The sequence below is a fragment of the Acanthochromis polyacanthus genome, chromosome 21 (assembly GCF_021347895.1).
Source record: "Acanthochromis polyacanthus isolate Apoly-LR-REF ecotype Palm Island chromosome 21, KAUST_Apoly_ChrSc, whole genome shotgun sequence".
Lineage (NCBI taxonomy): Eukaryota > Metazoa > Chordata > Actinopteri > Pomacentridae > Acanthochromis > Acanthochromis polyacanthus.
In genome coordinates, this window is record NC_067133.1 from 9,326,649 (window position 1) to 9,352,769 (window position 26,121).

At 38.3% G+C, this 26,121-nt stretch overlaps 3 protein-coding genes across 4 annotated transcripts in view; 2 read left to right on the forward strand and 1 right to left on the reverse strand.

Moving 5' to 3' along the window:
• Positions 1-8,633, forward strand: LOC110950815 (cytosolic 5'-nucleotidase 3). The gene is given in 10 exon segments (XM_022193604.2): positions 1-335; positions 1,706-1,804; positions 1,889-1,934; positions 1,937-1,957; positions 2,033-2,079; positions 2,919-3,004; positions 5,466-5,555; positions 5,634-5,796; positions 5,879-6,079; positions 7,713-8,633. Coding segments are annotated over 10 exon segments (867 nt in total). The 5' UTR covers positions 1-332; the 3' UTR covers positions 7,824-8,633.
• The window catches only part of fkbp10a (FKBP prolyl isomerase 10a), a 20,544-nt gene continuing 2,907 nt past the window's right edge, over positions 8,485-26,121 (reverse strand). The window contains exons 2-11 of one of the 2 annotated variants that reach the window (XM_051941208.1): positions 21,000-21,153; positions 19,374-19,519; positions 19,100-19,289; positions 18,863-19,008; positions 14,763-14,952; positions 13,166-13,311; positions 12,871-13,060; positions 11,684-11,826; positions 11,448-11,611; positions 8,485-11,364 (exon numbers count right to left, since the gene is read on the reverse strand). In XM_051941208.1, the coding sequence (XP_051797168.1) occupies positions 11,194-11,364; positions 11,448-11,611; positions 11,684-11,826; positions 12,871-13,060; positions 13,166-13,311; positions 14,763-14,952; positions 18,863-19,008; positions 19,100-19,289; positions 19,374-19,461 (1,428 nt within the window). In that variant the 5' untranslated portion in view covers positions 19,462-19,519; positions 21,000-21,153 and the 3' untranslated portion in view covers positions 8,485-11,193. Of the gene's footprint in view, positions 11,365-11,447; positions 11,612-11,683; positions 11,827-12,816; positions 13,061-13,165; positions 13,312-14,762; positions 14,953-18,862; positions 19,009-19,099; positions 19,290-19,373; positions 19,520-20,999; positions 21,287-26,121 lie in introns of those variants that run through there. The other variant, XR_007938712.1, reaches the window with a different exon arrangement.
• Positions 23,852-26,121, forward strand: part of p3h4 (prolyl 3-hydroxylase family member 4 (inactive)) — an 8,474-nt gene continuing 6,204 nt past the window's right edge. Inside the window, exon 1 of the mRNA XM_022193603.2 lies at positions 23,852-24,482. Coding sequence (XP_022049295.1) covers positions 24,015-24,482 — 468 coding nt within the window. The 5' untranslated portion in view covers positions 23,852-24,014. The remainder of the gene's footprint in view (positions 24,483-26,121) is intronic.

The following is a 26,121-nucleotide window of genomic DNA, read 5'->3' on the forward strand; positions in this document are numbered from 1 at the left end:
ATGCCTTCCAATCTTTCACATAGGCTCGTAATTTTAAAAACTCTACTTACGTACCTTTAATTGTACCTTATTGAGACAGTCTACATTCCTACGTTTTACTCAACTTCACTTTTTAGTTATTTAAGCTGCATCAGAAAGTAGTGTTTACCTATTTATTTTTAAATTTAAGTGCAACGTGGAAAAATTGTGACATTTCCGACGGTCTCGGAAGGCAGCAGGGCAGCTCTAGCTAACAGATGAATCTGTCGTTCACTTAGAAGCGATAAAAATCAAACAAGACACACAGCTGATGACAAAATAACCTCCACGGATCTGCAGTACTTTTCGGGAAAATGGTAATATTATTCAGAAATGTTTTAAAGATACAACAAACACGATAAAGATAAAAACTCGACACCAGTGAACTTGTGTACTAACAGGCTAAAGCTAGCTCTGCTGAAGTGTAGCTAGCTGCTGCTTCTCTTTGTTGACTACTTTAGATCATCTCAGTTTATCACAGAACTACAGATTATCTGTTATTCCATCGCATTGACAGAGTTTTTACACTAACTAATGCTGTGCAGCGATACAGAAATTAGTTGGTTAATATTGTTATTTAGCTTGATGCTAACACCTGCCAGGTTAGCTCACACCTGTCCAGCTGGAGTCTGTTTACTGCCTGAAAGTTACTAAGTTCTTCAAAACTTCAATCACATGTTGTGTTATTTAGGGGTTAAACTTGGATTTATGAGGAGGAGGAGCGTTTGTTTAGTGAGTGTAGGGCTCATAGAAGTTAAAATTGTGCATACTGTTCTATGTTAAGATAAACAAAAGCTCTATTTCTGAAAAAAAGGTGCTGCAGATAATTTCTCTGTTTTTAATGTTGTAGCAGAAATTAAACTCTGTTTATCTTGTTGCGTTTGTGGCTGATCAAACCTAAACAGTCAGACTGTACAAGGAAGAAGCCAGAGCATTCTCATTTTTATTTGCATACTTTCTGTAACTTTTGGTCATTTGGATGCAACTACTTAAGTCTGATGAAAAAAACGTCATTAATGCTTTAATGTCATCAGCATTTGAGTTAGGTTTTAGAAAGTATTCCTATCATACATTAAATTAGGGTTGCGACTAATGATTATTTCATTGTAGACTGTCTGCTCGATTCTAATCAAAATGGCGAAAAAAAGTCCATCAGAGTTTCCAAAAGTCCACAATGACAAATGTCTAGTTTTGTCCACAAGACAATCAAAGAATTTTTTTTTTTCTTCAATCAAATTATCTACTGTAATACACTGGCTGAGGATGATATATAGTGTTTTTTGGCTGATGTTTTCTTCATTTACTGTAATGATTACCTCAGTTCTGTGCATGCGGTCTTGCCACTACTGCAAACATTATTGCACTAAAGGAGCAAAACTGAAACACTCGCTGTAGTAATCCTCATGCAACTGAGAATAACTGTTCAGAGGAAGCAATATTTGCTTAAAATAAAACCGTATGGACTGATGTGATGGTGCTGATGGTTTAAATCTCTCAGTGAGGACACCGTTTGGATGCGGCTGCTGTATGATTTTTACGGCTAAAATCAAAGAAAACAAGGCAACATTCTCCATTGTTTGTTCAACGCAACACGGAGTCTGACAGCAGATTTCAGGAGTTGTGTTTGCATTATTGTTGCTGTGACACTAACCGTTTAACTCCTGGTTTTATCGTCACACCTGCACAGATTCCAGAGCTGTCCAACCCCTCGGTGTGTATGAGGGACCCTCAGAGGGTTCAGGAGATCCTGCAGTCGATGCAGAAGGCTGGTTCTAACACTCTGCAGGTAACCTGATGGCTCTCAGAAACACAATCAACACCATAAATATATTATAGACTGATGTTAATACAATTTATCTCTTTCATCCAGGTGATCTCAGATTTTGATATGACCCTAACAAGATTTGCATATAACGGAAAAGATGCCCGACCTGTCACAGTAAGTACGAGTTAGATGTAGTTGGGTTTAGCTACATTTTTCATGTCTACATCATTTTGTGTTCTTCATTCGCAGATATTCTTGACAACAGCAAACTCATCTCCAATGACTGCAAAGAACAGGTAGGAAGGATGCTGCAGTGCAGAAGCAGGACTATTTTCATTAAGTGGGCTCAGACAACACTTTGTGCATCAGCATATTGTCTTAAAGATGGTCTTACAGTTGATGATATTGTAGTAAAAACTAATTGCATCAGTTTAAATTCCAGTTTTGACTTAGAATAATTCTTCAGCCTTATTGTTTAATGTAGTTATTTTACTAATAAACACTACAACAGGACAAACTTTAGTGCAAAATAAGATGCAAGTTTCAACTTCGGGACAAATTTTCTCTGGAAACAATCAACTGTTCTCATTTGGAGTTTTCCTCTACATGAAAACCAAAGCTGAGATATGAGAAGTATTGCATTTTATCCACTTTATAAATCTTAAAAGCTACTTTCTGCAAAACTTTTTTTCAACAGCAACACATCTTACTCGCAGCATCTATACTTCATTTATCCATCTCGTCCCTGCACTGATCACGTCTGCCATCTAGTGGCTGACAGGAGAAACAGAAATCTACAACAGACAAACTAAACTGATCTGTGGCTTTCAGCTTATCCATCAGTAAGGCAGACATTTAAATGATTCTACCTCTGCTAAATCTTATTTTCAGTTTTTATATCTGCAGTGAGGAATATATGAAAAGTATTATGAGGAGAAAATACTGCAAATTTTATAAGATTGGCAGGATTTTTTCATTATTGTAACCTAATGCAAAATAAGAGTCCTGTCGTCTAATCTGATCGTAAAGTTTCCTCTGAAGGTCTGTCTGGAGCATCTCAGAGGCTAACTGGGTTTAAATATAACTGTTAGATGTTTACTGGCTGGAGAAGTTCACTCTGTCCTATTTTCTTCAGCTTAAGGAGCTTCTAAACACGTACTATCCCATCGAGATCGACTCCACGCGGTCAGTAGAGGAGAAGCTGCCGCTAATGGTGGAGTGGTGAGTATCTAACAAAAATTTACTGATTTGCTCAACATTTTTGTAGCATAAAATATGGACATTTGTAAAGATATTTGCAAAATTTTAGCTGGATATATTGATCATTTTCCAGATATTTAAAAAAAAAAATTCCCTTTGACTTCACTTTCAGCAGGTTTTTCCTCGCATTGAAATTTAAGGCTGTTTTGAACGTCAGTATCTCAAGAACTATTAAAGACAAAAGCCTGAAATTTTCACTGCTATTTCTCATCATGTCATTGATTTGAAATCTACCTATAATATTGCACAAATAGATCAAATAATTTCTCACAAGGGGCGAGTTGAAATATGAAAAAACAATTAAGCCATGATGAAAAGTCCCATCTTTAAGTACATGAACAAAATAATGGTAATTCTGAAGTCAGCTAGTGATAGTTTCTGAACTACACACGTGGACAAAATTGTTGGTACCCCTCAGTTAAAGAAGGAAAAACCCACAATTCTCACTGAAATCACTTGAAACTCACAAAAGTAACAATAAACAAAAATTTATTGAAAATTAAATAATCAAAATCAGCCATCACTTTTGAATTGTTGATTAACATAATTATTTAAAAAAACAAACTAATGAAATAGGGCTGGACACAAATGATGGTACCCATAACTTAATATTTTGTTGCACAACCTTTTGAGGCAATCACTGCAATTAAACGATTTCTGTATTTGTCAATGAGCGTTCTGCAGCTGTCAACAGGTATTTTGGCCCACTCCTCATGAGCAAACAGCTCCAGTTGTCTCAGGTTTGATGGGTGTCTTCTCCAAATGGCATGTTTCAGCTCCTTCCACATATGTTCAATGGGATTCAGATCTGGGCTCATAGAAGGCCACTTTAGAATAGTCCAACGCTTTTCTCTCAGCCATTCTTGGGTGTTTTTGGCTGTGTGTTTTGGATCGTTGTCCTGTTGGAAGACCCATGACCTGCGACTGAGACCAAGCTTTCTGACACTAGGCAGCACATTTCTCTCCAGAATGCCTTGATAGTCTTCAGATTTCATCGTACCTTGCACACTTTCAAGACACCCTGTGCCAGATGCAGCAAAGCAGCCCCAAAACATTACTGAGCCTCCTCCATGTTTCACCGTAGGGACAGTGTTCTTTTCTTCGTATGCTTGGTTTTTGAGTCTATGAACATAGAGTTGATGTGCCTTACCAAAAAGCTCCAGTTTGGTCTCATCTGTCCAAAGGACATTCTCCCAGAAGCTTTGTGGCTTGTCAACATGCATTTTTGCAAATTCCAGTCTGGCTTTTTTATGAGTTTTTTTCAGCAGTGATGTCCTCCTTGGTCGTCTCCCATGAAGTCCACTTTGGCTCAAACAACGACGAATGGTGCGATCTGACACTGATGTACCTTGGCCTTGGAGTTCACCTTTAATTTCTTTGGAGGTTGGTCTGGGCTCTTTGGATACAATTCCAACGATCCGTCTCTTCAATTTGTCATCAATTTTCCTCTTGCGGCCACGTCCAGGGAGGTTGGCTACTGTCCCGTGGGTCTTGAACTTCTGAATAATATGAGCCACTGTTGTCACAGGAACTTCAAGCTGTTTAGAGATGGTCTTATAGCCTTTACCTTTAAGATGTTTGTCTATAATTTTTTTTCCGATGTCCTGGGACAATTCTCTCCTTCGCTTTCTGTTGTCCATGTTCAGTGTGGTACACACCTTTTCACCAAACAGCAGGGTGACTACTTGTCTCCCTTTAAATAGGCAGACTGACTGATTATGAGTTTGGAAACACCTGTGATGTCAATTAAATGACACACCTGAGTTAATCATGTCACTCTGGTCAAATAGTTTTCAATCTTTTATAGAGGTACCATCATTTTTGTCCAGGCCTGTTTCATTAGTTTGTTTTTTTAAATAATTATGTTAATCAACAATTCAAAAGTAATGGCTGTTTTTGATTATTTAATTTTCAATAAATTTTTATTTATTGTTACTTTTGTGAGTTTCAAGTGATTTCAGTGAGAATTGTGGGTTTTTCCTTCTTTAACTGAGGGGTACCAACAATTTTGTCCACGTGTGTAGGTAGCTGCATGTCACCATAATAAAAAGAAAATCTATAAAATACTTACTAAAATGAACACTTGGTCACAAAAAGAAAAGTTATGTTTGTTGAGCTTTTAAAACTAATTCGGCAGGTACGACAAGTTGTACCACAAGAACAAAAGTATTTTTGCATCGCCTAAACCAAATCAAATCAAAATGGTTCAGAAAATGCAGATACATTTTTAAATTCAGGGATATAACGTCATTTAGTTCCTGAGTTGTTGTCATTCAAAATCTTGCTAATAATGGGTCGTCGGTCGAATATTTTTAAAAGTATCTGGAATAGTACTTGAGATATTGATCTAAAAGTTCACAGACACAATTTTAAATATCCAGAGTTTGTTATGAAAAAGTTTCAAGCAAAAATCTTCTCCCAGGTGGACTAAAGCTCATGAACTCCTGGTCCAGGAGAAGATTAAGAAGGACATGTTGGAGGTGGCAGTTCGGGAGTCTGAGGCCATGCTGAGGTACAAGAAAATCCATTTGGTAGTTTGAGTGTTTAAACTAAACAGCAGATATTTAATAACTAGCGGGTGTTCTAACAGGGAAGGCTATCAGCTCTTCTTCAACCACCTGTACGAACACAGCATCCCTCTGCTCATCTTCTCTGCTGGAATCGGAGACATCCTGGAGGAGGTGATCCGTCAGGCCGGCGTCTTCCACTCCAACGTCAAAGTCTTCTCCAACTACATGGACTTCGACGAGACTGTGAGTAGCTACAACCACAAACTGCAGTTTTCCTCCCACAGAAAGAGTTTAAAAGATGATTTGATTCGATCTCTTTGAGCAGGGGCTGCTGAAGGCTTTCAAAGGAGAGCTGATCCACATCTACAATAAAAGAGAAGGAGCGCTGCTGAACACCGGACACTTCCAGGAGCTGAGAACTCGGCCCAATGTTCTGCTGATGGGAGACTCTCTGGGAGATCTGAACATGGCTGATGGAGTTCAGGACATGGAGAACATCCTCAAGATCGGGTACCTCAATGACAAGGTACGAAAAAGCATCCGCTCTCATGTTCACCAAAATGACTTAGATAACAGTTTTTAATGGCTGTCAAATTAGGGCTGCACAACACTGGATAAAATGTGATATTGTGATTGTCTGTAACATTAAAAAATGCAGGAATTGTCTCTAGATTATGCAAATTTTGAAAGAATGCATCTTTTCTAGAAAGACTGGGGTTCTGCAGGGAAGTGCATCTTCATGGACAGTAAAAAATTACTTTTAAAAAGCTGTGAAATTACTTTCCTCATATGGCGTAATCCTGATAAAAGCATTGTAATAGTTTTTGCTTTCGATGGAATCAGATCTGCCTTTGCACTCGTCATAAAGGTAATTACACAGACTTAGCAGCAGCAATGACAGAAAACCTGTTTTTGGTCAACATCATCCCTTCTGTAGTAAAATAATTCCACACATCTTACTAGGACTGCACAATTATGGCCAAAAACTAAATCAGGATTATTAATTAGATCAATATTTTTCATTGACTCCTGCTAATGTGCAAATCTGCATCAAAATAAGGCGTAAAATAATTTGCTTGACATGTACACAAAACTCCTCACTTGATAAACATCTGCTTTTCAATGGATGCTATAATTTACGGATGTTCCTTAAATGCTTCACATGCAGGCTACAGTAGAAGTTGACTAATCGACTGAACACAGAGAATCTTCTAGTCTCCACTCAGTTACTGCAGCACCAAAGAGACCAAATGCTACTTTCAAGAGAGTGAAATGAGGCATGTTAATGTCGGATTTACTTAGTATGACTTTAACTGTCAAAATCAACAAATTCTATGTTGCTTTAGACAACTTTTGAGTCATTCTGGACTAATTTTAGGTTGCTATGGACAGATGTTTGTCATTTTGAGTCATGTGGGAAAAGTTCCAAGATATTTTTGACAAGTTTTAACTCATATTTGAAAAATTTAGAGTCATGTTGGACAAGTTTTGATTAGTTTCTGGACAAAACTTGGAATTTCAGGCTGTAGGAGAAACTAGCTAGTGTGTTGTACACAGAGAAGCCTCTAGTCTCCACTTAATTTAACTTTAACTGTGATCATCTACAAATTCTGAGTCCTTTTGGACAAGTTTTAATTCATTTTAGACATATTTTGAGTCACTGCGGACTCAAAGTCATGTTACAGAAATCCTTGTTTGGTTTGGACAAGTTTTTGTTATTTCAAAACTACAGTAGAAGAGAGGGCAGAGAAGCCTCTAGTCTCCACTCAGTTACTGCAACTCAGACAACCGGGAGACCAAAAATGTATTTAAAAAGAGTGAAATAAGATGTTCTAGCATCAGATTCACTTAAGCTCAACCCAATTAATTTTTTCTACATTGTTTTATTTCTATGAATGGAGCATTAGAAATGTCAACATCACTATCAGTTATGTTCATTTAACTGCAAAAAGCCAAAATCATGATTAATGTTCCATTTAGTTTTCTTTTAAGCATTAAAGTGGCAGCGTGATGTATTCGAGTTGATTTGTCTTGATTCACATTGTAATATCAATGCAGAAACGCCACATTTTGCAGCCTTAATGCCAAATACATTCACATCTATCATCTAAGAGAAGAACTTAAGTCTAACACCTCTCACCTGTGTTGTTATTCCTCAGGTGGAGGAGCGGAAGCAGTCATACTTGGACTCATATGACATTGTGTTGGTGGAGGATGAAACCCTGGAAGTCCCGAATGCTGTTCTGCTTTACCTCACCGGGAATAAGTGAACTGTCTGCTGGTCGTCGGACACTGCAGGGCCGAGGAAATCCTGCTCAGAAGTGCAAACTACATTCTTATTAACAACCAGCTGAGAATGTGTCATGATCTTTTATTTCTTTATTTACTAAAAGCTAAACACATCGAGTCCATGTGACACTCTTCACAAGTCCAGCCCCCCAACATCACATCACCCCTTTGTTTCTTTGTCCAAACTGCTTTTGGACCATAAAACTGTATGTTTTGGCAGCCAAACTTGCACCGTCAAGCACCTGTAAAGTGTTATTTTTTCTGTCTTGGGGGGAAGACTGGTTTTGTCAGACTGTTCTGGTTTACATATAGGATGTGATGATAAAGGGAAAGACGAACAACGCACAACACAAACGGCAGCACTTCACTGGTTTTGAGACCTGATTTCCACCAAATTTTAACCAGAAAACTGGTTAAAAATACAACATTTCCACTGTTGCATTTGTTATCTAACACCACAGTGCGACTATTACATTTGATTTTAGAAGAAAAACAGGTAAACAGAAATAAAAACTATTTAGATGAGAGGTAACGAAGAGTAAGACCTGCTACCTCAGAGGTGTGAAAAGATTACCAAGACCCTGTTATGATTTAGTCTTCGCTGTACTTTATGCACTGTAACAGAGGCTGGTTGTTAAAAACTTTTAAGATTTCACAACATTTAAGACTGGCACTGACTATCTGATTATCTTATCTAATATCTGATCTTTTTAGTCCGGTTTTTTACTTGTCCAGACTCATTATTTCTTCATATGTTCTCATCTGTCTGAAATAAATCATGTTTTCATCCATTTCTGATCTTCTTCACGTCTCATTGAGCTGAAGTCTCATTTAAAAGTACAAGTTTGCACACACTAGTGGAAGGAAGAAAAAGTTGACTTTGTTTTATTATAAAAGTTTATTTTACATTTCACAACACTGTAATAGATAACCTCCTATGATAGAATTTCTGAGTCCCTCCCAAACCACTTCCAAGTGAAGGGATTATTAAAACTAAATGAATAATAATGATATGATAACATTGATCGTCTTTGTGGGCTTTTATTTTGAAGAGTCAAATTTGTCTACAACCCAAAGATATTCAGTTTAATGTCAAAAGGAGAAGAGAAATGAGAAAAAAATTAAATTTAAGAAGCCACAATCAGAGAATTTAGACTTTTGGTCTTAAAAAATGACTGAAACCAATACAAGATATCAACTAGCTGCTCGAGGAACACGACAAAGAGCCTCAATCAGGTGGTTTTAATGCTGTGGCTGATCTGTATTTACACACGTGGACAAAATTGTTGGTACCCCTCAGTGAAAGAAGGAAAAACCCACAATTCTCACTGAAATCACTTGAAACTCACAAAAGTAACAATAAATAAAAATTTATTGAAAATTAAATAATCAAAATCAGCCATCATTTTTGAATTGTTGATTAACATAATTATTTAAAAAAAACAAACTAATGAAATAGGGCTGGACAAAAATGATGGTACCCATAACTTAATATTTTGTTGCACAACCTTTTGAGGCAATCACTGCAATTAAACGATTTCTGTATTTGTCAATGAGCGTTCTGCAGCTGTCAACAGGTATTTTGGCCCACTCCTCATGAGCAAACAGCTCCAGTTGTCTCAGGTTTGATGGGTGTCTTCTCCAAATGGCATGTTTCAGCTCCTTCCACATATGTTCAATGGGATTCAGATCTGGGCTCATAGAAGGCCACTTTAGAATAGTCCAACGCTTTTCTCTCAGCCATTCTTGGGTGTTTTTGGCTGTGTGTTTTGAATCGTTGTCCTGTTGGAAGACCCATGACCTGCGACTGAGACCAAGCTTTCTGACACTAGGCAGCACATTTCTCTCCAGAATGCCTTGATAGTCTTCAGATTTCATCGTACCTTGCACACTTTCAAGACACCCTGTGCCAGATGCAGCAAAGCAGCCCCAAAACATTACTGAGCCTCCTCCATGTTTCACCGTAGGGACAGTGTTCTTTTCTTCGTATGCTTGGTTTTTGAGTCTATGAACATAGAGTTGATGTGCCTTACCAAAAGCTCCAGTTTGGTCTCATCTGTCCAAAGGACATTCTCCCAGAAGCTTTGTGGCTTGTCAACATGCATTTTTGCAAATTCCAGTCTCGCTTTTTTATGAGTTTTTTCAGCAGTGGTGTCCTCCTTGGTCGTCTCCCATGAAGTCCACTTTGGCTCAAACAACGACGAATGGTGCGATCTGACACTGATGTACCTTGGCCTTGGAGTTCACCTTTAATTTCTTTGGAGGTTGCTCTGGGCTCTTTGGATACAATTCCAACGATCCGTCTCTTCAATTTGTCATCAATTTTCCTCTTGCGGTCACGTCCAGGGAGGTTGGCTACTGTCCCGTGGGTCTTGAACTTCTGAATAATATGAGCCACTGTTGTCACAGGAACTTCAAGCTGTTTAGAGATGGTCTTATAGCCTTTACCTTTAAGATGTTTGTCTATCATTTTTTTTCGGATGTCCTGGGACAATTCTCTCCTTCGCTTTCTGTTGTCCATGTTCAGTGTGGTACACACCTTTTCACCAAACAGCAGGGTGACTACTTGTCTCCCTTTAAATAGGCAGACTGACTGATTATGAATTTGGAAACACCTGTGATGTCAATTAAATGACACACCTGAGTTAATCATGTCACTCTGGTCAAATAGTTTTCAATCTTTTATAGAGGTACCATCATTTTTGTCCAGGCCTGTTTCATTAGTTTGTTTTTTAAAATAATTATGTTAATCAACAATTCAAAAGTAATGGCTGTTTTTGATTATTTAATTTTCAATACATTTTTATTTATTGTTACTTTTGTGAGTTTCAAGTGATTTCAGTGAGAATTGTGGGTTTTTCCTTCTTTAACTGAGGGGTACCAACAATTTTGTCCACGTGTGTAGGTAATAATCTGGATTTTGGTCCCAGCCCAAATGCTTTGTAGCAAAATTTGATGTGAACATACCTTTTTTCAGCAGATCAAGCCATTTTTTTTCTCTTTCACATATAAAAAAAAAAAACTTCTCGACACTGAAGATGAACATTTTCACCACTGCTTTTTCACTGTTTACACTTTGACATGTCACAGCAGGAAAAACACGTAAAGACACCTTCAATCCATGCAGCTGCTTTGGTTATTGTTAATGCTGGCTCACTTGAATGGACATTCAAACAGAAAGCAGCCATTGTTAATGTTCTTAGCAGCAAAATGTTTTATTCTCAACTGTAACAAGCCAAAATGCCTGCTGGTGTGAAATAACAGTAAACTTGCTGCCTTAAATAAAACCTCAACAACTTCTGAAACCTTTTCAGAACAGCTGCACAACGCTCAAATACCTACATGTGTCCTTCACAGCTCATCCCGCTTCACTTGTTCGTCGTTGAGTTCAGCCTCTGTGATTTTTCCGTCTTTATTCCGGTCCTGGTTATTAAACATGTCCTTAATAATGCCGTCGGCGTCGACTCCCGGCCGAAGTCGACCTTTTCCTTCTTTAACTTGGAGCCTGATGAAGGTTGAAAACTGGAGACGATGGAAGAAAATTGAGTTTTACTGGTTGTTTTTCAAAAAACAGTCGCTACACTAGACTCATCTTGGCTGCTCACCTCCTCTAGAGGAACCTCTTTGTCTCCATTGAGGTCCATAGCTGGAAAAAGAGGATCAGGTCCGTCTCCGATCCAAACAAACATGTAGCCTTCAGGTACACCTTTCTGCAGCTCCACCAACTCCAGTTCGAAGAAGAGCACTGCACTCCTTGGAACTGCTCCAGCTGATCAAAGGAGGCAAAACATGATTCAAAGCAGTGTGAAAAAGAATTTGATTATTACCGACGATGACTGACCTCCACTGTCTCCATGACCCCAGTGTGGAGGGACGATCACTTCCCTTCTTTCTCCGACACACATCCCTTTCAAACCTTCCTCCAGACCCAGAATCACCTGATTCGCTCCCAGAGTGGTGACTGAAGGTGACTTGAACTGATCCCTGCAAAGTGAAACATCACCAGTTTACACTTTTAATAGTAGGAATTTTATAAAATCCAGTAAACCCTCTGAACTCCATGCAGCTTCTGCATGAAAAATTGTGCTAAATGTCAAAAATTATATAGAAGATATTTAGTTAAATGTCACAAAGGAGGAAACAAACCAGGAAATATTCAAATTTAAGAAGCTGCAGTCAGAGAATTTAGATTTTTTTACCAGCACACTGACTATCGAGGAACACAACCAAGAGTCCAAAAATCAATCTACACGACGTTAATCGTTATTTTTTTGTACTTTCGCCATATTATTCCTCACTGTGGGTTCATTTTTCACTGCAATATAAAGTCCTGCACCTCTATGGACACAGATAAACCACAACTAGAATTAAAGAGACCGGAAATGCCATTTTCTGCAATATAACACAGTTATAAAGCCACAGATTATGAAAAACAATAATCAGAAAAAACCCAAAAACCTCAAATCAAAACGCATGCTTCTCAAATTATCCACAATTGTTAGCATAACTGGAGGAAGGGTTAGCTCTTCATACTGTCGATATTTTACAATTAACATTTTTCATTCGTTTACATACTCCGTGTATACACAGCCTGCAGTTCAGCCGAGCTGTCTGAATTTTGTTTTTCTAGCGCAAACTGTTTATTTCAGGAGAATTTTTAAATAAAAAAATGTAGAATAGAGTGGTTTTGATCATGTTACATTATTTCATGCTCAAAATTACACTAAAGCAAAAGTGCACGTTACACGATAAGTTCGCTCTCTGTTTTTACAGTTTCTGCTGGTATAAATGTTGTCATTTTGATCATTTTTTAACTTTTCAAACTCGTTGGTGGGTTTCGGGGTTCAGAGGGTTTAATAAAACTCAGAAAAGTAATAGAACCTTGAGTCATGCATGAATGCGTGCTGTTGTCATGGATGCATAATAAGTTATCTGCAGTTCCAGACCCACTGAAACGTGTCAGTAGTGATTTACATGCATGAAGCGGCAGGATGCAGTGCAGCAGAATGAACAGCGGGGGGCGCTCACGAGGAGTACAGTAGGGTGCCGTCCATCAGCGAGCAGTTATAACGGTATTGGATCAGATCGTCCGCTTCGGTGGTCGCACTGCATTCCTGGGGCTTGTGGGTAACTTTGACGTCGACGGGATCTTTGGGGTTGTGGAAATCGATGACGTGGATGTCGAAGACGAGCACCGCTGAGCCTGGAATGATGTCTCCTACCGCATGAGCAAAAACCAGGGCAGAGCTATGAACTTAAGCAACACTTTGTGGTCTCTTTCTCCATCCAAGTGTGTTTTTAATCCTCCCAAATGCAAACTCACCGACTCCGTCTTCACCATAAGCCATGTGAGGAGGGACGGTGATCCTCCTCTTCTCTCCCATGCACAAACCCTGCAGAGCTTTGTCCATCCCTCGGATCACGTATCCCATCCCAACATAGGTGTTGTAGGTGCTGTTTCTCTGGTAACTGCCAAGAGACAAAATAAAACTATTTTTCCAGAAGCAAATTCTTGTGTCGGGTAACTGACATAAGAAATGCAGTGCCTTATAGGAGAGCAGAAATACAAGAACAATGCTTTACTGAAGTCACATGAGCAAACCGAATTTTAGAATTTTTTATTCAATTTCTCCAAAAAACAAATATATACTAACAGTCAATAGAAACTTTGAGGTAGAAATGTACACAGAATTCTACTTGTAGGTAGGGCTGGACCCGAATATCCCGAATATCCGAATATTCGTTCGCTACGGCACTATCCGGATATTAATTTGGTATCCGAATATTCGTCTCTTCCCTTCACCTTCGGCCCACTTCGGCTCATCCCGCCGTGTTCTTCGGCTCATTTCGGCTCCTCCATTCGTGTTTGTAAACACCACCCGAATGGCCGGGTGGCTGCCGACTCTGACGTCACGCCGTCACGCTTCACTTCGTTGCAGAAACACAAGACAAGATGCTGAAGACCTCTGCTGTTTGGGAATTCTTCAGTTTAACTGAAGACAAAACGAAGGCAATGAAGGTCAGTTTACACTGGGTTCAATCTGTCATCAGGAAATGTTGGCCAGAACTTTCTAAAAATGAGAAAAGATCCGAATTTTCGGGCCGTCTCTGCCGCATGCCGCCGCCACTACCGCACCTCTGTCGCCGCGCCGCGCTGTTGTGACTTTGTGTTCTTGAAACTTTAGATTTTTGTTTCTGTATGCCAATATGCAAAACAAATGATTCATATGAAGAAAATCCAGTTTCGGGCTTCAAAATAAAAATTATGTTGATAAACATGGTCTCAAAGTTTTTAATGACTGTCAGTGTAGTTAGTGAGAGTCAGCCACCATTTAATATGTCTGAAGTGTTTTGATACCTAATCTTACACTGATATTACCGTATAATGTGCATGATACCATTTTGACCACAACAACAGAAATGTGAAATCCTCCAAGCCAAACCTGTGCACATATAAATTCATCATGCCTTGTACATTGCCTTTATGACACCTTTATTATTGTACTTTGTGTAATTCTTGTGCTTCTTTAGCGCCTGATCTGTATCCAGCTGCTGTAACTTGTAAATTTCCCTGGTGAGGAATCAATAGAGTTTACCTAATCTTATCTTATAATACGGATAGAATAGAAAAGTAAAAAGTAATGCTGGCAGTTATGCGGAGATAATATCACACATGATAATGAAATATTGCATCTGATAAACAAGATGCAAATGAAACGTTGTCCATTACATCAAAAACTGTGAATGAAAGCAAAATATTACACCTGAGAAATGAAAAAATGAAATACTGCAGATGAAATTAAATGCCACAAGATACTGAAATTGATCAACTTTTTAGAAGTAGTATTGCAAATTATCTTAATATTATTGTTTAGATGTAATGTTTCAGCTTCTGAAAAAGTAAAAGCGTGGAGTTTAACCTGGAGTCAAAGGCCGTTCCGTCCTGGAAGGTGCCGTTGTAGTGGTAGCGGATGTAATCTCCAATCACCGTCCGGCGGCTGCAGCCTTCAGGAACCTCCTTCACCTCCACAGTCAAGTTGTCTTTGGGGTTAAAAACATCCACCAATAGCACCTCGAACACTAGAGTGGCCTGAGGAGGAACCATAGTCCCTGATAGGAGGAAAGAAACACTTAGATTATGAGTGTTATAAATGGACACTGAAAAACTGCATTACTTCACTTCACAAAACAATTGCTATAGCATTGATTCTTCCATGTGTAGAAAATATAGATTATGGAACAGACTTTTCTAAAGTGAGAAAATAACAATATTTCACTGTTTCCAGCAAGTGTGGGAACAGAAAACACTGCAGGTTTAACAAGCAGGCAGCCCTGCAATTTGAAAGGATTTACTGACCGTCCTGCAGCTGCACTCACTGCTCCACACTTATACACCCTCCAACTCTGAAACATCAGCCAAGGACGGTCAAAATTTAAATAAGACGGCTTCGTTTTCACCCTGTAGAGGCTGCAGACCTACTGTAAGACCTGCACAGTATCATATCACAAATCTGTGATGTGTTTCTGGTTTAATAGACCGCAAACACTGAATATCCAACGCCCACTGAACAAAGAAATCAATTATTCAAACATGCTTTTATGGAACAAATTGCACTTGAAGCCTCAGCCAATTAAACGGGACATAAATTCAAACAAGGCATTAAAAACAGAATAAATTTTCCACTGATGCTCCCTTTAAAATATTTTCATCTAAACTAGTCCTGCACATTATGCATTTCCACACCACAGCGTGCAATAGTCACATTACAGGCAGAGCAATGGGAAGAAATGCAAATCAGCTGAAACACATCGTGCCGCAACAAGAAAACTTGCATAGTTGTCATTTTCCATGACTGATCTAAGAGATAAGTCTGTCTGCTGCACACATCATTTACTCTGATTTAAGGCTTCTTTGATGCAGTGACTTTTCTGCTGAAGCTTATTTACAAGATGCCGAGTTTGTTGGCATTCAGGCTCCACATGTGCACAGCAAAAATAAGCAAAGAACAAGAGAGAAACACTAAAAAGGAAGATCAACAGCATCTGTTGCATGCAAATATTTTGACTACAGAGGAGCTGAAGTCGACCAAAAACAGATACTATGCGAGTTGTTGCAACAACTGATTGGTTTGACCTTTTAATCAAACTATAAACACCACATGAGCAATGTTCCAGACAGCAGAGAGAAATCACTGAACCTTCTAACTCGCAGAAGACGAGTTAACACAGCTACCAAAGACTCTTTTAAAAACATGATCCTGTTACTTAACAAGTGGTATGCAACACCGTCACACATCTATTTTCTCAAGTTGCAATTCAGGAACTTTACGAAAGCTACAAGGCACAATACGAAACAGAGCAAATGGCATATTATGCAGCTATTAAAGTCTCATTTAGAAGCCTCAATATCCATGAGAACAATGAGAAGTTCTAGCTATAAAATTGCTGTTTGCACAAACTACCCTTTTTTCTGGATAATACAAGTGAGAAAAATGCAGGACTGAAAAAAAAGCTGCCTGGAGCTTCAATGAGAGACGTGAAGTTGGTACAACAGTCAAAGCGGTGAAAACGTCCGTCTTGTTCTAGTTGGTAAGTTATACTCATGTTTTATTTATGAGTAGACTTCTAAAAGTTCTCAGCCTGAACTGAACTGAAAAAGTCTTATCTGAATGCCCACAAAAACTCAAATGCTTAACGTGATAAATGTTAAAAAAAGAGGAAAGTTTGAAGCTGGCTGCTGTATCTCCAGGACTCCAGAAGCAGCCAAATGTGGCTTTCAGCTCTCGCTCTGTGAGCCTTATTCACCTAAACTGCACCGTCTGACTTCTATTTGTCTCCCAAACTGAAATCCCCACATGCATTTTAGCCATTTTCAAAGTGATGACGTATCTGGAAGCTCAAGAAGTGACCTCAGTGGACCAAGTGCACTGAAGTTAGAGGAGACTATGTCAATAAATAATGCAAGAACCATGTTTTTCCTCTGACATTTTCTAGTGAGGCTGGGAGAAGAGAAGAAACTGCAGAAAAACAACATATTGCTATCAGATTTTGCCAATGTTGTGCAGCTTTAACGCCCCCCGAATAAATAAAAGAACTCATTTCCAATATGCTTTTATGGGACAAATTGCACTCAAACACTCAACCAATCACACAGAACACGCAAAATCAGACATAACTTGAGGAAATATTTTTTAAAAAAAAGGAAAGGAAGTTTAATCTCCCCTGTTCAATTTAAACCATTTTCTTCTGAACTCGCCAGTTTTTGACATTTATCTCACTACTACCTCCCTGTCACTGTGCTAAATAACCTCACAATTGCCCCCAAAATGGCATCAGATAAGGTAAAGGCAGCTTGTGCTTCATCTGATTTCATAAAGTTTTTTTTTTCCATGCGTTTATCGGGCACGTTCATTTTGCAATCTTGATAAAAACACAATTTATCGCTCCACACCAGCTACACAACACCTCAACTCGAACCAGACCAGTTTACCCAGTGATGAGAGACCAAACTGATACCAAACTCCCAGTCGGAAAGTCAACAAGCAAAGCTACAAATTGTCAAAGTACTGCAGCATTACTGTAATACTTTGCAGGTCCATACAAGCCTGTATACTTTACACGCTATTTTTCTAAGTTCTAACATTTGCTTTTGACCTCTCGGGTTAATTTTTTTGGAATTTCCAACTTGCAGCTCCTTGCAGAGATTCGTATGACATTTACAGTCCTTACACATCACTGCATACGTTCCTTTTCTTTTCAGTGCTACAGCATAATAACTAGATTCTGCTGGAAACTAACAGCACCCAGAAGGCAAACAGGAATCAATTTGAGAAGAAGTTTAGTCTCGAGCACCTGAACACAAGTAGATTTTGCTCTCACATGGCTGCAAAAGATACAGAATGATCGATGGAAAAGATGCTAAAGCCACATTTGGACATTCATCTGGCAGGTTTAATAGTTTAGTAAAGTTATTCTGCTAAAATCACACGAATGTTGCTGTTTAAGTTGCACAATTAGCACCCAATAAATGCAAAAATACGACCAAAAATTATATCACAATGCACACAGATTCTACTCAAATAATTAGAGGTAGGAATGACAGATTATGTGATATCTGTGTAACTGATATTTTAGTGCTAACATTTTTCGTTTCCATGCTTTTCTGTTATGTGCTCTGTGCAAACACGGCCTGCAGTTCAGTCGAGAAGTCCCTGAATTTTTATCACATGACTGTTAATGATTGCTTTGAGAAGCCAGGAATTCTTTTTTTTTTTTAGAGAATCTGGTTACTGCAAACTGCTTATATTGAATGATTTGTAAAAATAATACATGTAGAATGAAGTGATTTTGATGACATATGATTTTAAGCTTATAGTTTTCTAATTTCCTAACAAAACTGTTAACCACACATGATGTCATCAACAACCTTAAGAACGTTGAAAATCAGATTTTTTTTTTTTTCAGCTTCCAGCTATGTAATTTTGGTGATTTTTATTATTTCTTTGAAGATGATAAGCCTTTAAAATCTGCTGATGGGCTTTCTTGGTTGAGTCAAGAAGCAAAATTTTGAGCAAACAGTTTATGACTGACAAATTTCAAAATAAGACACATAGAATTAAGATATTTTCACAAAGTATCACAATTTTAAGCTTCGACTTGCTTAGGTTTTCCTCAAATAAGCAGCTCAAATACTGTCAAAAAGTTGAAAATGCAATGATTCCTTCTGTTTTTTTTTTTTTACAGTTTCTGGCTGTGATATTTGGTGTGATTTTGGTGATTTTTTTTAAAGAAAACGTGACTTTCATGTCCACTTGCAGGTTTTAGGATTTAGAGCGGTAATAAAGAAGTCAATATTTAGTGACAGAAACACGTCATATTAATATTTTGTCTAATAATTGAAGCAGAGCAAACAAATTCAGGGCTTTAAGGATATTTTGGCCTCTAAAATCATTCTTTGCAAGTTAGATTTTTCAAGTATATCAACAGGAAGGTTAAGGCTGTCTAGAGTATAAATCCATACCTGAGCCGCTCTCTCCATAAGCCAGGAAAGGCGGGACAATGACGACCCGTGTCTCTCTAACACACATCCCCAGAAGGCCCTCGTCCAAGCCTTTGATGAGGTGTCCCTTCCCCAGGTAGGTGTCGTAGGTCAAATTCCTCGAGTGGCTGAACCAAACACAAGTTAAAGTCGTTAAAAAGCACGAAAACAAACATGGGGTTATTCTGAGTTCGTGCACTAGACAGAGCAGCGTCTCACCTGGAATCAAAAGCTTCACCGGACAGCAGCGTGCCGTTGTAGTGATACCGGATAAAATCTGACGCCGCCGTGGTTCGGTTGCAGGCTGCGGGTCTGCTGAGCGTTCGGATCTGGACTTTGTCGTCAGCGTTCCAGATGTCCAGCAGGAGGACGTCGTAGACCAACACAGCGTCAGGAGGAATCACTCCACCTGTCAGAGCACAAGCAGCACAGATTAACATCGACTGATATTTGATAAAATGTAAAATTTACTGCACTGCTGTTGGCTCTCCACCTGTTCCGATGCTCCCGTAAGCCAGGTGTGGAGGGACGATGATCCTCCGGCGCTCGTTGACACACATCCCCTGAAGACCTCGATCCATCCCAGTGATGAGTCGACCCAAACCCACCTGGCTGATGAAGGCTTTACCTCGGTCATGACTGCACAGACGGGAAAGAAAGGAAATCTCGTGAGTTGTGACCTGAGGAAAGACATTTGTATTACTGCTATGATTAGCTATGTAATATACACATTTTAATATATAATATTTTCCACTTTAAACATAGAAAGACTACAGTTAAGCCGCAAACTGTGTATAAATAAAGATATTTCCACCATGGACTGATACAGAAATGCTAAATTGATCAAATTAAATAGACGAGTGATAAAAGGTAGTTACAATTCTACTGAAATGCCATGCCCAGAATTACTTATACCCATTTAAACTATTTTTATTTATCTTTTTGTTAATCAAGCTTCTAAAACATTTTTCCATAAATACTACTAAACCCTGAATTACTTAAAGACAAAAAACATGTAAGACAAGACAGTAAGACATTGTGTGAGAGATGTTAATAATGGATTTTAACAGTTTCTGTTTTTTTTTTAACTGAAAATGAAAATTTATACCCCTTAAATTAAAAGAAAAACCTCTAATCCATTCTACATGAGTACTATTGAGCCATAAACTGACCATATGCATGCAAAATTTTGATTTATCGTGATCTATTATTTCACCAAAGCGTTACTTCTTGCTGTAAATTAAATGAACAAGTGACAAAAGACAAACATACATTACGTTAGAGATGGTAATGATGGGTTTTAACAGTTTTTATTGTTGTTTATTTACATTTCTACTGAAAATGCCACATCCAGAATTATTTATAGTCATTTAAACTATTTATTTATTTTTTATTAATGAAGCTTCTCATTTTTGCATAAATACTACTAAGCCCTAAACTATTCAAAGACCTGACAAATTTTGATTTATAGTGACTTTTCATTTGAGCGACAAGTTTGTTCTTGCTGTAACATAAATAAGTAATCGATAAAAGACAGTTGGACATTGTGTTAAAGATATAAATGATGAATTTTAACAGTTTTTGTGAAGTTCTTTTTTCATTTTTACTGAAAATGCCATGTATACAATACTATCAAACCCTATGCAAAATTTTGATTTACAGTGAATTTTTATTTCACCAAAAGGTTTCTTCTTTCTGTAAATTAAATAAACAAGTGAGAACTGACAGTAAGATACTGTGGTACAGATGGTAATGATCACTTTTAACAGTTTAAATGTTTTTTTTTCTTCCCCCCCTTTCAACCATAAACAGCAGTGATAGAGCCTGAGGTGACAGCAGGTATTTAAACTGTGATGTACTTCATTACACTGACTTAATGACACGTCTGCAGTCGTTTTCACAGCTCCACTAAATTATCTGTTAGGGGACAAGTTTTTTCCTACATTTTACACAGAAAACATGATTTATATCAGAGCTGACATGAAACATTAACGTTAAATGCATGTTACAGAAGCTAGCTGGTTTTTAAGCTAACGGTTCAGTACAAACAATTAGCATCAGTTAGCTCGTGTAAACCTATTTAACGGACATTACACGGTATGCTTTGATAAAACTTCACCTGGAGTCAAACTTTTTACCGTCTTCGTGGAAGGTCCCGTTAAAGTGGTACCGGATAAAGTCCTCAGTCTGAACCTCTCGGGGACAAACTTTCGGAATCTCGTACCGGTCCACGACAACGTCCACTAAAAGTCCGGGACTTCCGGTCGCAGAAACTACGAAAAGAAGAAGAAAAAACATGTTCAGGTCCAGTCCGGGGATTGAAACCTGCAGAAGGTAATCAGAACTGACTGTCGGCGTGGTGATGTGGGTCAGTGAGCCACAGCCGGAGAGAAATTTACCGCAACAAGTCCGAGAGCCAAGCTGCTGCAATGAAGACAGCTACATCCGGTTTCAAAATAAGAGTTTTCACTCTGAACATCGTATTCAGTACTCGATTCTGAAATATTTGGTGTACAACGTTTAAATTTCATGTGCACTAATATTTAACTTGCTATATATGGACTTCATGTGTAGCATTTCAAATCTGTGTGCAATATTTAGATTTTATGTGCAATATTGAATGTGCAACATTTCCTGCACAGTATTTCAATTCCATGTGTATTATTTCAAATTCATGTGGAGAATTTAATGTGCAAATTTTCAAATTCATGTGCAACATTTCATTTCCTGTTCAGTTTTTCATTATTATGTACAATTTTTCATTTGCTTTGCAATATTAAATAAATTCCATGTGTAATACATCATAGCCGTGCAATATTTAGTGTGCAATATTTCATTATAATGTGTAATATTAAAATTGAATGTGCAATGTTTGAATTGCATGTGCAGTATTCCAACTCTGTGTGTATTATTTCAAATTCATGTGCACTTTTTCAGAACTGTTTGTGCAATATTTAATTTCTTGTGCAACATATTATCATTTGCAATATTTATGGTGAAATATTTCATTATTTATTATTTGCAACATTTTAATTTCATGTACAGAATTTAATGTGCAATTTTTCCATTTCATGTGCAACATTTCATTTCCTGTGCAATATTTGTGGATTATTTCAGTATAATATGTAATATTAGTACTTAATATGCAATATTTTAATTTCAAGTGTATTACTTCAAATTGTGTGCAACAATATATTTCACAAAGTTTACCAAAATTAAAAACCTCCACTAAAATGATTCCAAACACTTTGAGGTCAAAGCAGCGGTCTGAGAAATTCAGTTCATTTGAACAACTGGAAACACTTTGATTTTGTGCTCTTACTTTGATAAGAGCAGTCTTCCAGTCTTCCCCCACCTCTTTCTTTCTTACTTTTCTGTCTTGCAGCTGCAGGGAACCTCAGGAGGATAAGGAGGAGGAGGATGAAGGAGGAGGAGTGACCCTGGAGGCCTCCGCCCACTTTTTAATGGAATTCTGCAAACGTGTAACGCCTGACCAGAGTCCTACCCCCTGATTTCACACACATGGAAGATCCCAAAATTATAACTCCATAATGTGAAGTTATCATTTGGTGTCACGGTTTAGCTTAAACAGCTCTTGTCTGAAGAAAACTGTCTGAAGCAGTAAAGTTTCTTCCTCTGAGTCCTGATTACCTTCACTTCCTGCAGCCTGAAACATTCTGCAGACTCAGAGCTGTGCTTGCCCAGAAGTGATGTGTCATGTCTGGATTTTTCAGCTCTGCAGTCCAAGTCTCAGCTTGTCAGCCTGCTGAGAATGGAGGCAGAAACTAAAACCAACTTTTAAGACAATTAATAGGACAATTTGAGACTTTGAAGCACAGTTGATCACTTTTTATAATAGAAATATGACAATAAAACCCCTGCTGATGATAAATTTTGGTCTGTCTTGGATGTTATGATTCAGGGAAGCACTGAAGGAAACTTTCTCTCCTGAGGTCCAAACTCACTGTGACGTCTGCATGAAGCAAACCACAAATATCAGCATTTATCCTGGAAGTAAGGAGCTCTGTCTTCACAGTAAATGTCAAGAGCTGCAAACAGCAGAGGTTTGGTTTAAACATTAGAGACATTTTTAGCAATAAACACGTCATTTCCTATTTTCTAATTAATTTTTACTACCATAATCAATTCTGTTCTTGCTAAATATGTCAGGAAATACTTTATTCGTGATTCTTTATTTATTATTAAGGGTCTGTGCTTCATTTTCTACCATGTGGTGAATTTTTATATGCCAAATTTTCCCTTTTCTGCATCACTTTGTGGTAAAAAAAAAAAAAAAAAAAAAAGTTGTAAATGGAAGACCTGTAGAGCTGCATTGTGTTTTCTCGCTGTTAATGTAACAAACAACAGTTAGAAAACATGAAGTCAAGTTGCATGATTCTACAGAAAACAATGTGAGACTGCTGTAAGAATCTCTACTATAGCTTTGTAGGATGTCAGATAATACTTTATTTATAATTAAGGATCCAGTGGTCTTGCTGTAGGAAATATTGAGCACTAAACACTTCATTTTCTGCATTCTGATTAATGTTTTTATTTGCACCATCTTTGTTCTTTTTCGGCATCAATTTATGGTGGAAATGTCACATTGATTCTCTTTTGCTTTCAAATATGTCATCATCTATGGGTTAGCTTTTGTAATCTAGCAGTTTTTTGTTTCTTTAATGTTTATATAAGGAGGTTGATATTCACTTCCTGAAATCTGCATCAACACTTGTCTGGAACAGTTTTTACATGTTTGACAAAGAAGAAATGAATAAAGTTGCCATTTCTTATCTGCAATCATAAATATCAGCTCCACAATTATATTAAACTAGTTCTACATCAAGAGGGATTTTGATATGTAATTAGGTGTACCTATGTGTACTTTTTGTTTTGTTTTTATACTGTTATTTCTTCAGTGTTTTCCCTTTTGGTGCCGTAACAATGCCAATCTCCCCACCGTGGAGCTAATGAGGCTTTTATTTTGAAGGCCTGGCGCAGGAGTCTGTTCTCTCAGCGTCCAGCTCTGAAGATCTTGAGTCTACGTGCAGTCATACATGAGCAAACCCTGCTAAAGAAGGAGGAACTCTGCGGATCCATTCAAAACACGGACAGACTGCAGCCGGCGGAGGTGATGCTGCTCCTCAGAAGCTTGTGTCCGGCCTTCCTCCTGCTCCTCCTCGCCATCCTCCTCCTCTCCGGCCCGGCGGAGGCTCAGTATGAGAAGTACAGCTTCAGAAGTTTCCCCCAGAAGGACATCATGCCGCTGGACTCGGCGTACAGTTACGCGCTGGATCAGTACGCGGCGAAGAACTGGGCGGAGAGCGTCAAGTTCCTGGAGCTCAGCCTGCGGCTCCATCGGCTGCTGCGGGACAGTGAGGCGTTCTGCAGCCGCAACTGCAGCTCCGTGAGCCGCGACAACGACACTGTGTTCCCGGACAGCACTCTGCGCGTCGTGCGCCACATCCTGCTGAGGGCTGCTTGCCTCAAGAAGTGCAAGGCGGACTTTCCAGTGTTCAACCTCAAGTATCCGCGCAGGGATTTACTGGAAACCTTCGAGAAACGGATTCCGTATCGGTACATCCAGTATGCGTATTACCAGGTGAGGATCCAAAATGGGCCCAAGTAGCTTTGAAGTCCACACACTCACAGACTTCCACATTCACAGATGTGTATCATAAACTTATTTCACTGCACGGATTTCCTTCAGTTTGCGCAAACCCTCTGAGTGAATTTAGCAGACAAACGGTGCGTAAAAGGTGCAGCCGCTCCACCAAAGTGTTTGTGGTCGGTTCCGTCATCCAGACTGCCTCGGTTTGACTCACAGAGAGGAAACTCCGAGCTGGAGAGTTTCCCTGCTGCTTTGTTGCGCCCTCCTGCCGACCGAGCAGCAGTTGAGCATGTGCCACGTCTCTTCCAGTGTTCCCCCCTCCGAAAACAATCCCCCTGCTCTTCTGCGCCAGACAGTGATGGAGACGGTCACAGGTCCAGAAATACAGCAGAAATACTGAGCTTTGTGGGCTCAGATTAGTGCTTAAAATCGCGTTTATTTGTGTTAGTTAATGTGCAGCTGATCCAGCAAACACCAGAGTCCCTTTAACTCTGACTGCTGGGATCCATTAGAAAATAAATAGAAGTTAAAGATGCAGATCAAAGCTCAGGACTTCCATGACTCAGTATCTGTGTTTTCACCAAATCTAGAGCGTGGCTTTTTAGATATATGAGTAATACAATGTGAACTCTTAAAGGAGATGTTCTTGTTCATTGCCAAGAATACCCCTTATATACCAAAAGGCTATAAATCATGCACATCCAAAACCTTTTGTGCAGTGCTGGAAGAAATATTCATATCCTTATGTAAATGTAGACACACTACAACATACAAATACTCAATTACAAGGTAAAGTCCTACAGTCGAAACCTTATTTAGGTAAAAATATGCAGATTTTAACAGCAAACTGTACTTTAAGGTTAGATTTTGTTGTGGACTGATTCTACTAAGTGTATTTTCTCAATAATAAATCAATTATTTGATCGATAAAATGTCAGAAAATGGTGAAAAATGTCGCTCATTGTTTCCAAAATCTTAAGATGCCGTCCTTAAATTATTACTTTGTGCACAAGTCAAACATATTCAGTTTACTGTAATAGAAGACGGAAGAAACCAGGAATATATTAGGATTTAGAAAGCTGGAATCAGAGAATTTACACTTTTTTCCCTAAGAAAGTCACAAATCAAATCAATTATTCCTCAAATCAATAATCATAATAGTTCTTGTTTAGTTTTCTTTCCATCAACTTATGAGTGAATTAGTCATTTCAGATGTAATAAATGTAAAGATGTGATAAATGCATATAAACAACTCATTTCAGGAAAAACATTAAACATCTTTGCAGAAGCAGATTCCTTGAAACCAGCTAAAAAGCAGCATCATCAGTATATTTTACCAGTAATAAAAACTAAAAATTGTGCAATACAGCTGTAATTAAAGATCATTTTCATTGCAGATTGGTCTGTCAGATATATAGATATAAATTGCTCAGCTTGTTCTTTAGCAAGTCAAAAAATGGTGAAAAATGTCAAGATTACAAATGTTTTGTCCACAACCTGAAGATATTCAGTTTACTGTCATAGAGGAGGAAAGAAAACACAAAATATTCACATTTAAAAAGATGAAGTCAGAGAATTTGTACTTTTTTTCCTTTTAAAAATATTTCAAAATTGTAGTAACCGTGTAGTA